This window comes from Saccostrea echinata, unplaced genomic scaffold (genome assembly GCF_033153115.1).
Source record: "Saccostrea echinata isolate AGI-Se365-2 ecotype Australia unplaced genomic scaffold, CSIRO_AGI_Sech_v1 ptg000022l, whole genome shotgun sequence".
Classification (NCBI taxonomy): domain Eukaryota; kingdom Metazoa; phylum Mollusca; class Bivalvia; order Ostreida; family Ostreidae; genus Saccostrea; species Saccostrea echinata.
Window position 1 is genome coordinate 19,552,592 of NW_026889771.1, and position 12,686 is coordinate 19,565,277.

General features: G+C 33.7%; 1 protein-coding gene across 1 annotated transcript; it reads right to left on the bottom strand.

Moving 5' to 3' along the window:
* Positions 1-10,973: 10,973 nt before the first annotated feature.
* On the bottom strand, positions 10,974-11,952 carry LOC133191009 (THAP domain-containing protein 1-like). Its single transcript, XM_061326675.1, has 2 exons — positions 11,533-11,952; positions 10,974-11,012 (listed from the first exon to the last, which is right to left on the bottom strand). Exons 1-2 carry the CDS (start codon positions 11,950-11,952, stop codon positions 10,974-10,976), a joined length of 459 nt encoding a protein of 152 aa, XP_061182659.1.
* Positions 11,953-12,686: the final 734 nt, after the last annotated feature.

Sequence of the window (12,686 nt, forward strand, 5' to 3'; positions counted from 1 at the left end):
ATGGAGGTTATATTTAGGAGCTCCTGTAGTTCTGAGGTGGTTTAAGAGTGTGTCAAACACAGCATATTATTGTCGAATCTCGTACAAAATATTGGGCAAAAAAGACACTGCTGTGAGAAAAACACAAAGTAAACAATCAAAGGAGAATAGTGGACTGTGTTACAGAACTTGCTGGCATTAATTCGTCAGTAGTTTTAACCAATTTTGCGGGAACATTTTGCGGGAACGACTTAAGCTCAAGAGAGGTTAAGCTAAGGATGCCCCATATTTTCTTGTAAAAACCAAAATGGCGCCAGTGTAGTTCTAACCCCACCATAACTCGATATGTTCGAAAATTTTAAATCATGGAAAATAAATAAGATTGTACATAGCAAAGAAACTCAGATTTATTTTTGTGAGTCGAAAGTCAAAAGCAATAGTGAGTTTTGGATTGCCGAGGTTTAAATGATATGAAAAAATACGCACAGAAACTTGTCTGGTGGAAGACTTTTCTACGTCTTATTCGTAAACGGTAAGAGTCCTGATACTCAAGATACATTTGTGGAAAACTGCATTGTTACACTTCAGTTTTATATAGAGTATGTTTTTATTTAATATCGTAAAAGGCTTTATAATAAACTGAAAATTCAGCTGTATCATATGAATAAAAATCATTACCTTGTTTATTAACTAAGCAAAACAATAAAATATGGCACTGCTGATTTACCGTACCATTCTTAAAGTCTTACTCTACCTCCATGCAAATTTTCTTTGCAATATCTTTTCAAAGAAGCCTTTGACAGCACTTTTGTGATGTTCTCATGCGAACCAAAAATGGAACTTTTCAGTATGCTAAACATTCGAGATTCTGACGTCATTTTTGAATCTATTACGTCATAAATATAAGAAAATGACTTTCATTTAAGTGCAAATTTTCCAGCTCTTTTCAATGGTATCAAACTTAATAACTTCTGTAAAATGGTTAATATTTTAGCAAGCAGTTCTCAGAACTTTTCAAATGCCCCTCGTATATGGCATATATACAGACCCCTGGAAATTCCAGAGGTGGGATCAGGTGCCTAGGAGGAGTAAGCATCCACTGTTGACTGGTCACACCCACTGTGAGCTCTATGTATTGATCAAATAGATGGAGCATTCTGTTGTCAAATTTAGTCCAAAAATAAAGGCCTAAGAATTGGTATGAAACAAGTCAGCCAAAATATGACCCAATTATAGATTATATTGCTAATAAGGTCATTATAACAACTATATAATTTACGAAATGCTGACTTTAAATGAGGTTGTTGAAATCCCTGTAACATCAACTTATGTGTGAGTAGCCTGCCTCGGTTTAAATATTGATCGTACTCGGAGCTTGCATTTTCTTCTTCCCATGTAGAAGAATAAATTCTGCTTCATAGGAATATAAAAACAGGTCAGCTTATAAAGGAGCACAATTAGTGCCCATTCAGATTCCAACAAATGTATATTTTAATGCTTCTATAGATGGCCCACCACTACAGTACCCACATCGTTATTCTTTACAATTCTATCATGTCCTATTTTGATGCATTTATCCTGTTGTATTGCTTATCCTATCATATCGTGTGTGTATCCTATCATATCGTGTTTTTCGTTTATCAAGTTTTGAGTTTTCTATCATGTTTTCCATTTATCAGGTTTTGCGTTTATCGTGAAGATTGTTTATCAGGTTGTGGGCATTCAGAAACCCTCGCTTTTTATCTTAACCTTGGGAAAAAACACCCAAATACCCCGGGTTCATTTTTCATTTTGTTAATTTATTTATGATTAATTTAACTGTTGAATAGTGAGAGAAAATTTTATACCTTAACTTTGGTATAATTTCCAAGTAACTTTAAGCATTATATCGACCAAAATTGCATGGATGATACATCTAGGGATGCACACTACTAGATTATAAGTTTAATGTGGGACTTTGCCTTACTTAAAGACAATATTCATTGAGGTGAGCTCTGTAATCTCTGATTACCTATGTTTGAAATTCTTGGGCAACATAGCTTCATCTTTCAGTTAGTTTTGGATCCTTTACAGTGTTGTATGATACTCAGGTGACCGTTACGGCCTTTGGGCCTCTTTTAAGAATATTGGCCATATCTCAAGAACCCCTTGTCTAATTTTTGTCAAATTTGTCACAGAGTATTGTTGGCCCCAGGGCTCTCGTTTCTACTAAATATAGGGATGTGACTCTTAAACAAGGGGAGATAATTAGAAAACATAAACAAAAATACTGGTTGCTAAAGATTCTTTTTCACAAGAACCACAGGCCAGATTATCACCAAACTTACAAACAAGAATGAGAATATGTTGTAAAATTAAAATTGTTCATGGTATCACCCTGGGGCAAAGGGTGTGGTCTCAAGGTCACTTCAAAGTTGACCAAAAATTTTGTTTTGTTTAAACTAGGGTATTTTGCTTACTCTAAGGACTAGAATCATCAAATCTTTTCAGTTGATGCATCTTAGGACCTCATATCATGTTGACTCAAAAGTAGGTCATGGTGTCCTACTTTTTAGCTCCCCTGAGCTGAAAACTCAAGTTAGTTTATCTGGTATGTCCTTCCCTCCTCCTGTAAACTTTTCACATTTTTGACTTTTTCTCAAGAACCACTAAACCAACCAAATTTGCCATAAAGCATTCTTTTGTGAAGGGGATTCAAATTCGTTCAAATGAAGGAGCACTCCCTCTTTCAAAGGGAGATAATTCAGAAATATTGGATATTTGGTAGTATCTTTTAAAAATCTTCTCAGGAACCACTGGGTTGAAAAAGTACAATTTATCAGAAGAGAGATTCAAGGCCCTTGGGCCTCTTGTTTATTGTTTTACAGTAGTTTCAAGTCCAAGTGCTACATGTCTCTACTTTTCAATGTAAAAACCAGTAGAGCTAAGTCTTGTCAGAGATTTCTGGTTCACATTTTATAAGAGCCCTTGTTCACTTGTGTGCACTATTCTTTACTTATGCATGTTAAATCTCTAAAATCTGCTGCTGAAGAATAGGAACTGTAAGCCATTAGTTGTATTTGATACTGAGAATATTCATGATGTTTGAATTTAAGTTCTGCTGTTCCATGACCCTTTGTGGTTAGGGTGGGGCCACAATATGGGGCAAAGTTTTTTCATATGAATAATGAGATGAAAAAGTTTTAAAACTCTTCCTTTGAAGATCAGCAGGGTAAAGCTGTGATTCATGTGAGCATTGTGGCCCATTGGCCACTTGTATCCCTTTTTTATGAAAGAGATGATTTATGTAATTAAATAAAAGATTTCAGCTGATTTTAGAAAGAAATATTTTTGTATCTGTTTTAGAACTTGTATCCTATATTGTGTCATGCTTGTATTCTTTCATGTATCTTGTTAAGAATAATGTTGTGAGAACTGAACCAGCTTGAAATTTTTTATTGTTTTCTCAAACTTTAGTTAAGTTGTAACTTGTAAAATGTATGTACAGTCAAATCTCGTTATCTTGAACTTGAAGTCTTCAAAGTGTACAAGATATTGCAATTTTGAAGGTAAAATACTTGAAGAAAAGTGCTTTGTTTTTCCAAATCACTGTGACATATCCATGGTATGAGATATCAGTGTTTGACATACCAAAGTCCAACTCTATTCCATCTTAGAAATTTTTGAAGATGGACTTAAGAAATGTCTACTCAATTTACTATCATCATTTTTAATATCTAATCTATCTGTCTGTGCTGCTGAGCACATTTGAGAAAACATAGCTTTAATATGGTGTGGTGTGAAATACTGTCAATAATCCAAAACATACTTATTCAGATGAATTAATTAATGCAAAAATATCCATTTTAAAAGGAGTTTTTAACATCAATTTATCTGTTTTCATTCAAGCATAAATATTTTGGTCTACCTGTCTATCCTGTGAAATTTCGAAGAGCTGTGAGAAGATTTTTCACTTTTTTCAAGAAAAAACTCTGTAGTAGGTATTTTTCTGTTACAACGGGACAAGGCAGAAATCAACGTTATTCCCGAATATAATGGCCGATCAATATATGAATACCTTTGGAATAATATTTATTTCCGTTATAATATTATTGGTAGGAAAAAAACCTTTATTTTGATATATAACACTACACGTTTATCATCAGAACTATACTAAAAATGTAAACTGAAAGCAAATTAAAAGTATAATGTTTTGATAAGTATCAATTCTTGACGTTGTGTCTAGGTTTTGTTTAATATTGACATTAGAATTTTTCAGTACTTCTTGATATTGGCCAAAAATTGGCCTTAACTGAGTAAGAAGTTGTCCAGATAATCTCAGAAAAAGTACTGACAAGGTATCAATACAACATATAAAACCTGACTTGTAACAGACTTCTTATGCTCTACTGATGTTCTATTTTTTTAAGGGGGGGGGGGGGGCATGTTCTGGGAGTATGTGGTTTTTTTTTTTTTTTTTGGGAGTAAAATTGACTTCATTGAGTCATTGTACTACAGTTTAACCTCGTTATCTCGAACTCCTTTTAAGGACGACAGACCTAATTCAAAATTTCGCGCCACTGCGCAGAAAACCGCGCATATGCCTTGAATCAAATTGACTTCATTATGTATTGCTAAAGATGAAAAATATACATTTTTAATTCTTTTAAAGATATTCAAACGTGTCTTCTCAATTCAAAAATATTGTAAATATTTTGATTTATATTCATTTGTTAATTTTATAAATAAACAATTTATTAGGCCAAGGAATTTTCATTGAAAATTTCCCTCAAAATGTGCCCTACACCTGAGTTTGACATGCCCCCCTGAAAAATCTAATTCGATGACCCATTTATTTTTTGGCATAATTTGCTGGCAAATTGTCTAGTTAACATTGTCCTTTAATATGAATAAAAACTCTATTGCAGAATTTTTTTCAATGATCACTCTTATACCCTACACTGGCAATTTCCCATTACTTCCTATAGTAATTATTGATTTCCATCGCCAACTTTTGAAACTCTCCCCATTAAAAATCTACATCGATGACCATATGATTTTTTTATTGATTTTAACTCATCAAAGGTCACTTTACCTCATATCAAAATTTGAATTAAAAATCTATTGCAGAAATGAGTTAGGTCCATCGTCATTAATAAGAAAAAACTTTGAGATATCCATAGATTCCAGATATTGAGGGTAAAATACTAAAAGAATAAGTGGTTGGGACTTCCAAAACAGTTTGACGTATCAGTGATATTTGAGATATCAGTGTTTGAGATACCAAACTTCAACTGTATTTGAATATTGTAGGTTTGTTGCTGTCACAATGTTGTAAACAGAAAAAGGAGTTGTTGTCACTCAGTTACAGAGTTATTATTAATGTGACTCTAATCTTGTCATAATGACATTGAATCTGGTTCTCAAAAACACCTCCAAATGTTTGTCTTACATATTAAGTGTGATTATAAAACCTTCTTAGAAGTCGAGGCTGAGAAAAGATAGGCAATTTTTAGTTCTATTTAAATATTTATCTATAGAGTATGAAACATGTATAATCATTTAGATAAACAGGTCTGGACGATTTCCAAATATGGAAGTCAAGAACGATAACTGAAAGTTGCTATTAAAATACTTCATATAAACGTAAACATTTTTTTGCCCAATCAGAAAACAGCATTTTTACACACCACAAAACAGATTTCAAAGGAAAAAAAGAGAATACGTTCTTTTGGGTTTTTTTCCTCAAAAAGATTTTTTTGACAAAATACCTTTTAGAAGCAAGATAAAAAGTTTGGAAGAAAACTTGACATTTTAATCTCAACAAAAAAAAATCAACAACAACACATTATTGCATGTTACTGTGTAACAAAATGCGATCACATCGTCAAATTATTAGCAATAGAAAATGTTCTATTTTGGTAAATATAAATTTGCAAAGCTGTCCGATTTTCATCGATAACGTGAACTTTCAATGCCTATAGATCTACAGCATGCAAGTGTTCATCGTATAGACTAGTTTAAAATATCACAGGTTTCATGAGTACGGGCTGAATACCATATTATATGCACTTTAAACTTGCATAAAGAAAGGTGTAAAATATGGGGAAAAGGGAATGAAGATGAATGCTTTTTATCATCATAACTTACCATGCATACCAGAAAGTGGATGATTTTGATATACAAAGGGAACAGTAAAGACTGTTATATCCCCAATACCAAAATATCCCCATGTCGGACTCTAAAATTGAAAATCTGAGGTATTTATATCAAATTTTTTTATAAAGCAAGTTAACTGTTGGGGATTGCTACCTCATATTGACAAATATTAATTGTCCAACTTAAAACTTTAATTTTAATATTAATCCAACTTAAAATTTATTCTAAGCTTTTCAAGTCATCTTTGTTCATGGCAGAATTGTAATATATACTGTGTTAATCCTAAGTATGCATAAAGTTTACAAAAAGTTTTTTCTAAAAAATATATCTTTTGAGCAAAGCCCCATTTTTTGTTTATTTTCTCATGGGTTTGTCTAAATGCCATTATCTGATAGGTCAGAATCATTAGCAGTGTTTATTGTAAGTATTTATAGCAAGTGGTGGTTATCGTTCTTGACTTCCATATTTGGAAATCGTCCAGACCTGATAAATGAACTTAGTCTAGTTGTAGCTTTATACTGTGTAACTCATATATATATATATATATATATATATATATATATATATATATATATATATATATATATATATATATATATATATATATATATATATATATGTGTGTGTGTGTGTGTGTGTGTGTGTGTGTGTGTGTGTGTGTGTGTGATGCCTTGATGTGGTACTTGATGGTTTTTTGTGGTTTTTTTCCCTATTTTTATAAACTGAAACGATTTATCTCTGAAGATGCAATATTTGTTATATATAGTGTCCGATATATTCCCAAAATTATGAAATATCACTTTTTTATTACCTTGATGGTTATATGATTGAGAATCAATATTAAAATAATTACAAGCACTCTCAGTATATGTAAAACACTATCCGTCCATACTTATATTGTTATTAAAATCACCATATTGTTGCCAAATGCTTTGTGATATTTCAAACAAATATGCATTTTGAAAGTTTGGATTTTATTTTATTTAATTTAATTTTTCTTTTACTTTCATGTTTTTTTTTTCAAGGTTTTTGTTTAAGTCTACATTTTTTGCAAGTTTTTTAACTTGACCAGGTGTCCTACTACATAAAATTGTATGTCATTATTTGTCATCTGTTAACATATAAACATGTTCAGCTTGCTTTCAGAAATAGCTGAATGGTCTTTTGTCTCCTCAGTGCCTGAGGTGTAGGGCAAAAAACTGTCAGAATTGAATAAATCTTCAGAAATGTTCAGGAATCTTTTTCTTTACTCCTGGACATCTTGCAGGCAAATTGTTAACATGATTATAATAAGCAATGAGCCAGTATTAGCAAAATTTATGTCCTCTACAAAGGTTGTAAAATTCATGGTGTCTGGGATTAGGCTCCAAGATGGACTAATTCATGTTTTGAAAATGCAATACTCATGTGTACAAACTGTTGACCGTAGTATATATTAAGGTCATCAAAAAATGTCAGCTAACCTAATCGGTTTTTATCAATTTATCTTCGTTCTTGACGATAATGAGTAAGTATATAGGGATGTAATCTAGATGTCAGTTATTGTTGTTTACACACATTTAGGAAAATAAAACAAATTATCTTTAAGGCTTTGCAGTATGATGACCACAACATACATGAATAGTGTTTAGATTAAGACCGTAAATTGCTAAACTAATGACTGTTTACTATATATAGAATCATGCTTTTGTGACAAATCTGATTAATATGTAATTAATTCAGAGTATCAAAATATATAAATTTTCTTTATTATTGTATCCAGAAGTAAACAAGTAATGAACCTTATGGATTTCTTTCACTTTTTTCGTGTTTGAGAGGAAAAAGGTTAACAATAAGCACTATGTCAGTCACTTTATATCGATAATATTTCCATCCCAGAATCAGTGAGAATGTGAATATTGAAGAGAGCAAGATGTGAAAGGGGATGGGGGGAAAGTGAGCCTAACCATCCCCCTTCCTTTTTGTGACAGTAGTTTTTCCTTTATATATTTTCTTTGCTTTTCAGCCTCCACTCCTCTCACTTTTAAATACAAGAACAAGATTTTTGAAAGGGAACCTCGATTCCCCCACTCATTTTGTGACAATAGTTTTTCCTTTTTTAATTTGCTTTTCAATCCCCACTGACTCCACCCACTTTGAAATATTAGACTAGCAGCTGAATTATCTAATTATAGATTTTTATTTTATTTTATTTTTTTTTTTTTTTGGTTGTATTTCTGTAATTGAAGAGATGTTAATATATAGTTAAGGGTTAACCAATTTTGAGCCAAAGGCTCAAAGAGCTAATGCTATGGCAATTTGTGTGATTTGCATAAAGTTATTAAAATATATATGGCATGCCAAATTCACAAAAATGAGCTAGACATAGTTTCTCTGCTGACAAACTAGGTTTATCGACTGCAAACTATAGTTTACGAACCTTTCACTATAGTTAATGACGTTAATCTATGTTTCACATCTCTAAATCACAGTGAACACCTTATTCTATGTTTCATAAGTGTAAACAATATTAAACAATGAAAACAGTCGTTCGCAATTGTGAAACATACATAGTCTGAAAAATACAGTTCCAGGATTTGTAAACTGTGGTTTACAACTCTAAACTATTGTTAACGAATGTTAGATATAGTTTACGGTTGTAAACTATAGTTTACAGATGTTTAAGGTGCCAATTCACAAAATTGTGATAAACATAGGCACGGCCTTTCCCTATGGATGCAATGACAATGTCGATAGTGTTGGGAATCTTTCCAGTCCACAGTGTAACAATGTAAATGGGCATCGGTCTTACAATAAACCTTTAATACAGGATGTCTCTTTTTGATTCGTTACTAGCTTATGTAAATCAACAGTAGGTCTTCATCACATTAGCACTGAACTTTACTCTGTCCCTTTGAAACTTTTAAATAGTCTTCTTGAAAAGGTCAAGGAAAGTCCATTGTTTGATTCCTCGACACCAGAATACAGGCTCAGATCTGTGGTTATGGATATTGCAAATCTTTTTCAACTGCCATGTTTTACAGAAGAAAATGCAGCTAAAACAACCCGTTTTTTTACTTAAACTCCAATATGCCAACAAAGGAATTGACGCGGTTAATATAAATGATATTCTTAATCACAAAAGGGTCCAGTCTTGTATTCCACCATATTTCAAGTTGAAGATACACTTTGTATTTCCTACAAATATACATCGACTATTGCTTCCAAACTTTTTAATTACAAGAAAACTTTACAGAGCCTGGATATTGAGCATCTGATGCATAATTCTCCTTCCTGTTCATGTTCTTCTTCACCCTACAACCATAGTTCTGCTGGACACGTCATTACTGGTGACGTAATTATAGTTAATATTGAGGACCTTAAATCATTAATTTCAAAAGGGCCTTAATTTAGGGAACCCCGATCTTTTAACTGACGTCAAAATCTCATAAATATTATAAATTCTGTGGAATATTACGCCAGGCGATGGGCCAGACATGAAAAAGAAGACATTGACACGTCAAAATGGATTAAATGTATCGGATGTATGTTAAAATCTCGCATTAAGCGATTGAGGGGCAAATGAAAACCAACTACCCTTCTGTGTTTGATAATTCAGAAGTGACAAAAGAATTAAATAGATTACAAAATCAGTATGTACTGGTCCCTGCTGACAAAGCAGGTAACAACATTGGCTTTGTTTGTAAGGCTCATTATTTAAATTGTATTTCAGAAGATGCAGCTAGTGAGATCGTCAAAAAATGTCAAATGATGTCACTTCCAGCCAAACAGGAAGTACTCAAAATTGCTAATTTTTACAGATATTGGCAATGAATTGAATAATGAATGTCACAGGGGACGTTCGATCGTATTTCCTATCGAATACTGTCACTTTCAATCACTTCTGGTTAAACTGGAAGTTGCCAGAAATGACTTACTTTGCAGATATTGACATAAAATTAAATGATTAACATCACCCAAGACTTTCGACTTCATTTTCTGTCAATTTGCGTCACTTCTGGTCGAACCGGAAGTAGTCATAAATTGCTTTATATCAAGAATATCAGCTTAGATTTCAACCATAAAAATATACTAATGACAGATCGACATCATTTTTGGTCTAGTGGCCTTCTTGATTATGATTGGGTTACTTTCATTTACCAAGAGGGTTACTTTGTCCGGAAGTGTTATCAAAAACCACTGTACAAAGAAGTATAAAATTTTCAGTGATGATAAAGCAACCTTTGAAGAAGTGAATTTCCTATATCATTACCACCAGACGTACGAAACGCCTACGCTCGCTATGGCCCGAAAATAGTCTTATCGAGAACATCAAATTTCTAACACCTTTTCTACAATATCTTTCTACATGGAGTAGACGAAAACATTAGGGTTAAACGCGTCAGTCGTCACTTCCGGTCAACACAGAAAGTGATCAAAGAAATCGGAAATTTTAACTTTTCTTTTCTAAATTAAAACTTACATCACTTTATTGCATCTCTTTCGCTGTTTTGAAATATGTTAGATTCCACCGGAAACAAAAACGTCAACTTCCGCTTTTAAGAGATAAGCTACGTTATTTCGATGTTTAATTTTCTCATGAATATCACTGATAGATAAAATATTTAAAATGATTTTATATATTTCGTAGATACTACAAATGTCTAGAGAATCGTCAGAGATTTTTATACAATTCACGGTCTCGTGTTTTCCTGTCCTCAAAATTAGAATTTGTTCTCACAATGGCTCGGTAACAGTAAGTCTAGAACTTTTAGGACTGATAGTCAGTCATCAATTTATTTGCATCGTGTGAAAATCACGTCTCGTTATTACTTCCGGTCGTGACAGGAAGTGATGAAAACAGCGAATTTTTATAGTTATTTTGTTTCTACATAAGTTTTAGGCTTATATCGATGCTAAAAAAGGACATAAAACAGGAAGTAGTATAACAGAAGACCTTCTCATTACTTGCAGTGAGTATCTAGTTAAGGTCTTCTGTCTTCCCGGAAGACCTTATAGTGATTCTACTGTTTCTTATTATTATTAGCTCACCTGAGCTGAAGGCTCAAGTGAGCTTTTCTGATTGAAATTTGTCCGTTGTCTGTCGTCGTTGTCGTAAACTTTTCAAATTTTCATCTTCTTCTCAAGAACCACTGGGCCAATTTCAACCAAACTTGCCACAAAGTATCCTTGGGTAAAGGGAATTCAAGTTTGTTCAAATGAGGGCCACGCCTTCTTCCAAGGGGAGATAATTATGAATTCATGAAAAATTAATGGCATCATTTAAAAATCTTCTTCTCAAAAACCAATGTGCTTGAAAATATGAAACTTATATGGAAGCATCCTCAGGTAGTGTAGATTCAAGTTTGTTCAAAGCATGACCCCCGGGGGTAGGGTGGGGCCACAATGGGCGATCAAAGTTTTGCATAAGAAAACATAGGAAAAATCTCTCCTAGGCTTCTTTGGGGTGCTAGTTAGAGGGGTCGTGGGAGGGGCCTGCCGTTTCCCCAATGCCAATGCCGGTGTTGTAGATGGGTCTACTTTTGTCTGAAGTGTAGGAATAGCATCCCTGTTGAGGTCTCTTCTGTTCACCTTCACCCCCATGGATTCCAAAATCCTGTACTTTGCAGGGTAGGCATCCTCAGCGAAGTGAACAGAGCACAACGTGGACGTCTTCGAGGGGCCCTTCCAATTCTTCCTGTACTGTTCAACAAACTGCATCCATCTACGCAAAATGGCAGGTCTGTCAAAGGGAAAATAATGCAGGCTGATTCCCTCCATCTTTGTGTTGCTGCAGCCTCCAGCCACACATCGTCTTCCTCTGGAATCTACTCTGGGGACAGGGGTCTCCGTCATCCTCAGTTTATTCGGAAATATCACAATAATCCAACTGAATATATGCTAAAAACTAATTCTACATAAAACTACACACTAATACTACAGTCACTATACAACAAAAGTTCACAAAAGTCACTACAAATTTAAATAAAGCTCTTAAAACGTCCTCGTAAATTCAACGCTTTCCTTTGTTTTCAAAATGGCGGTCCACACAGTGACGTCACACTGAAACAAGGGCCAAAACCGCGCGATTCAGAAAATCGCTCAGGTGTGAATTTGGGTTTTCCCCAAATATCTCCGTTAATCGTGCATCAATTTCGATGCGGGTTTTTTTGTTGGGTTTATTTCGCCGTGTTCTTTAACATATAAAAGAATTGCAATTCATTTCTGTTACCCTTTAAAAAGCTTCTTCCCAAGAACAGCAAAGCCATGATGGGTCATATTTATATGGAAGCATCCTCAGGTAGTGTAGATTCAAGTTTGTTCCAGTCATGACCCCGAGGGGTAGGGTGGGGACACAATGAGCGATCAAAGTTTTACATAGGAATATATAGGAAAAATCTTTAAAAATCTTCTTCTTAAGAACAGCAAACCCATGATGGGTCATATTTATATGGAAGCATCCTCAGGTAGTGTAGATTCAAGTTTGTTCAAATCATTACCCCAGGGGGTAGGGTGGGGCCACAATGGGCGATCAAAGTTTTGTATAAGAAAACATAGGAAAAATCTTTAAAAATCTTCTTCTCAAGAAC

Coding starts and splice junctions, on each gene's coding strand:
- LOC133191009 (XM_061326675.1), bottom strand. CDS start 11,952: ATGACGGAGACCCCTGTCCCCAGAGTAGATTCCAGAGGAAGACGATGT. Junction 11,013..11,532: donor CTAGGAGAGATTTTTCCTAT/GTTTTCTTATGC, acceptor GTCCTTTTTTAG/CATCGATATAAGCCTAAAAC.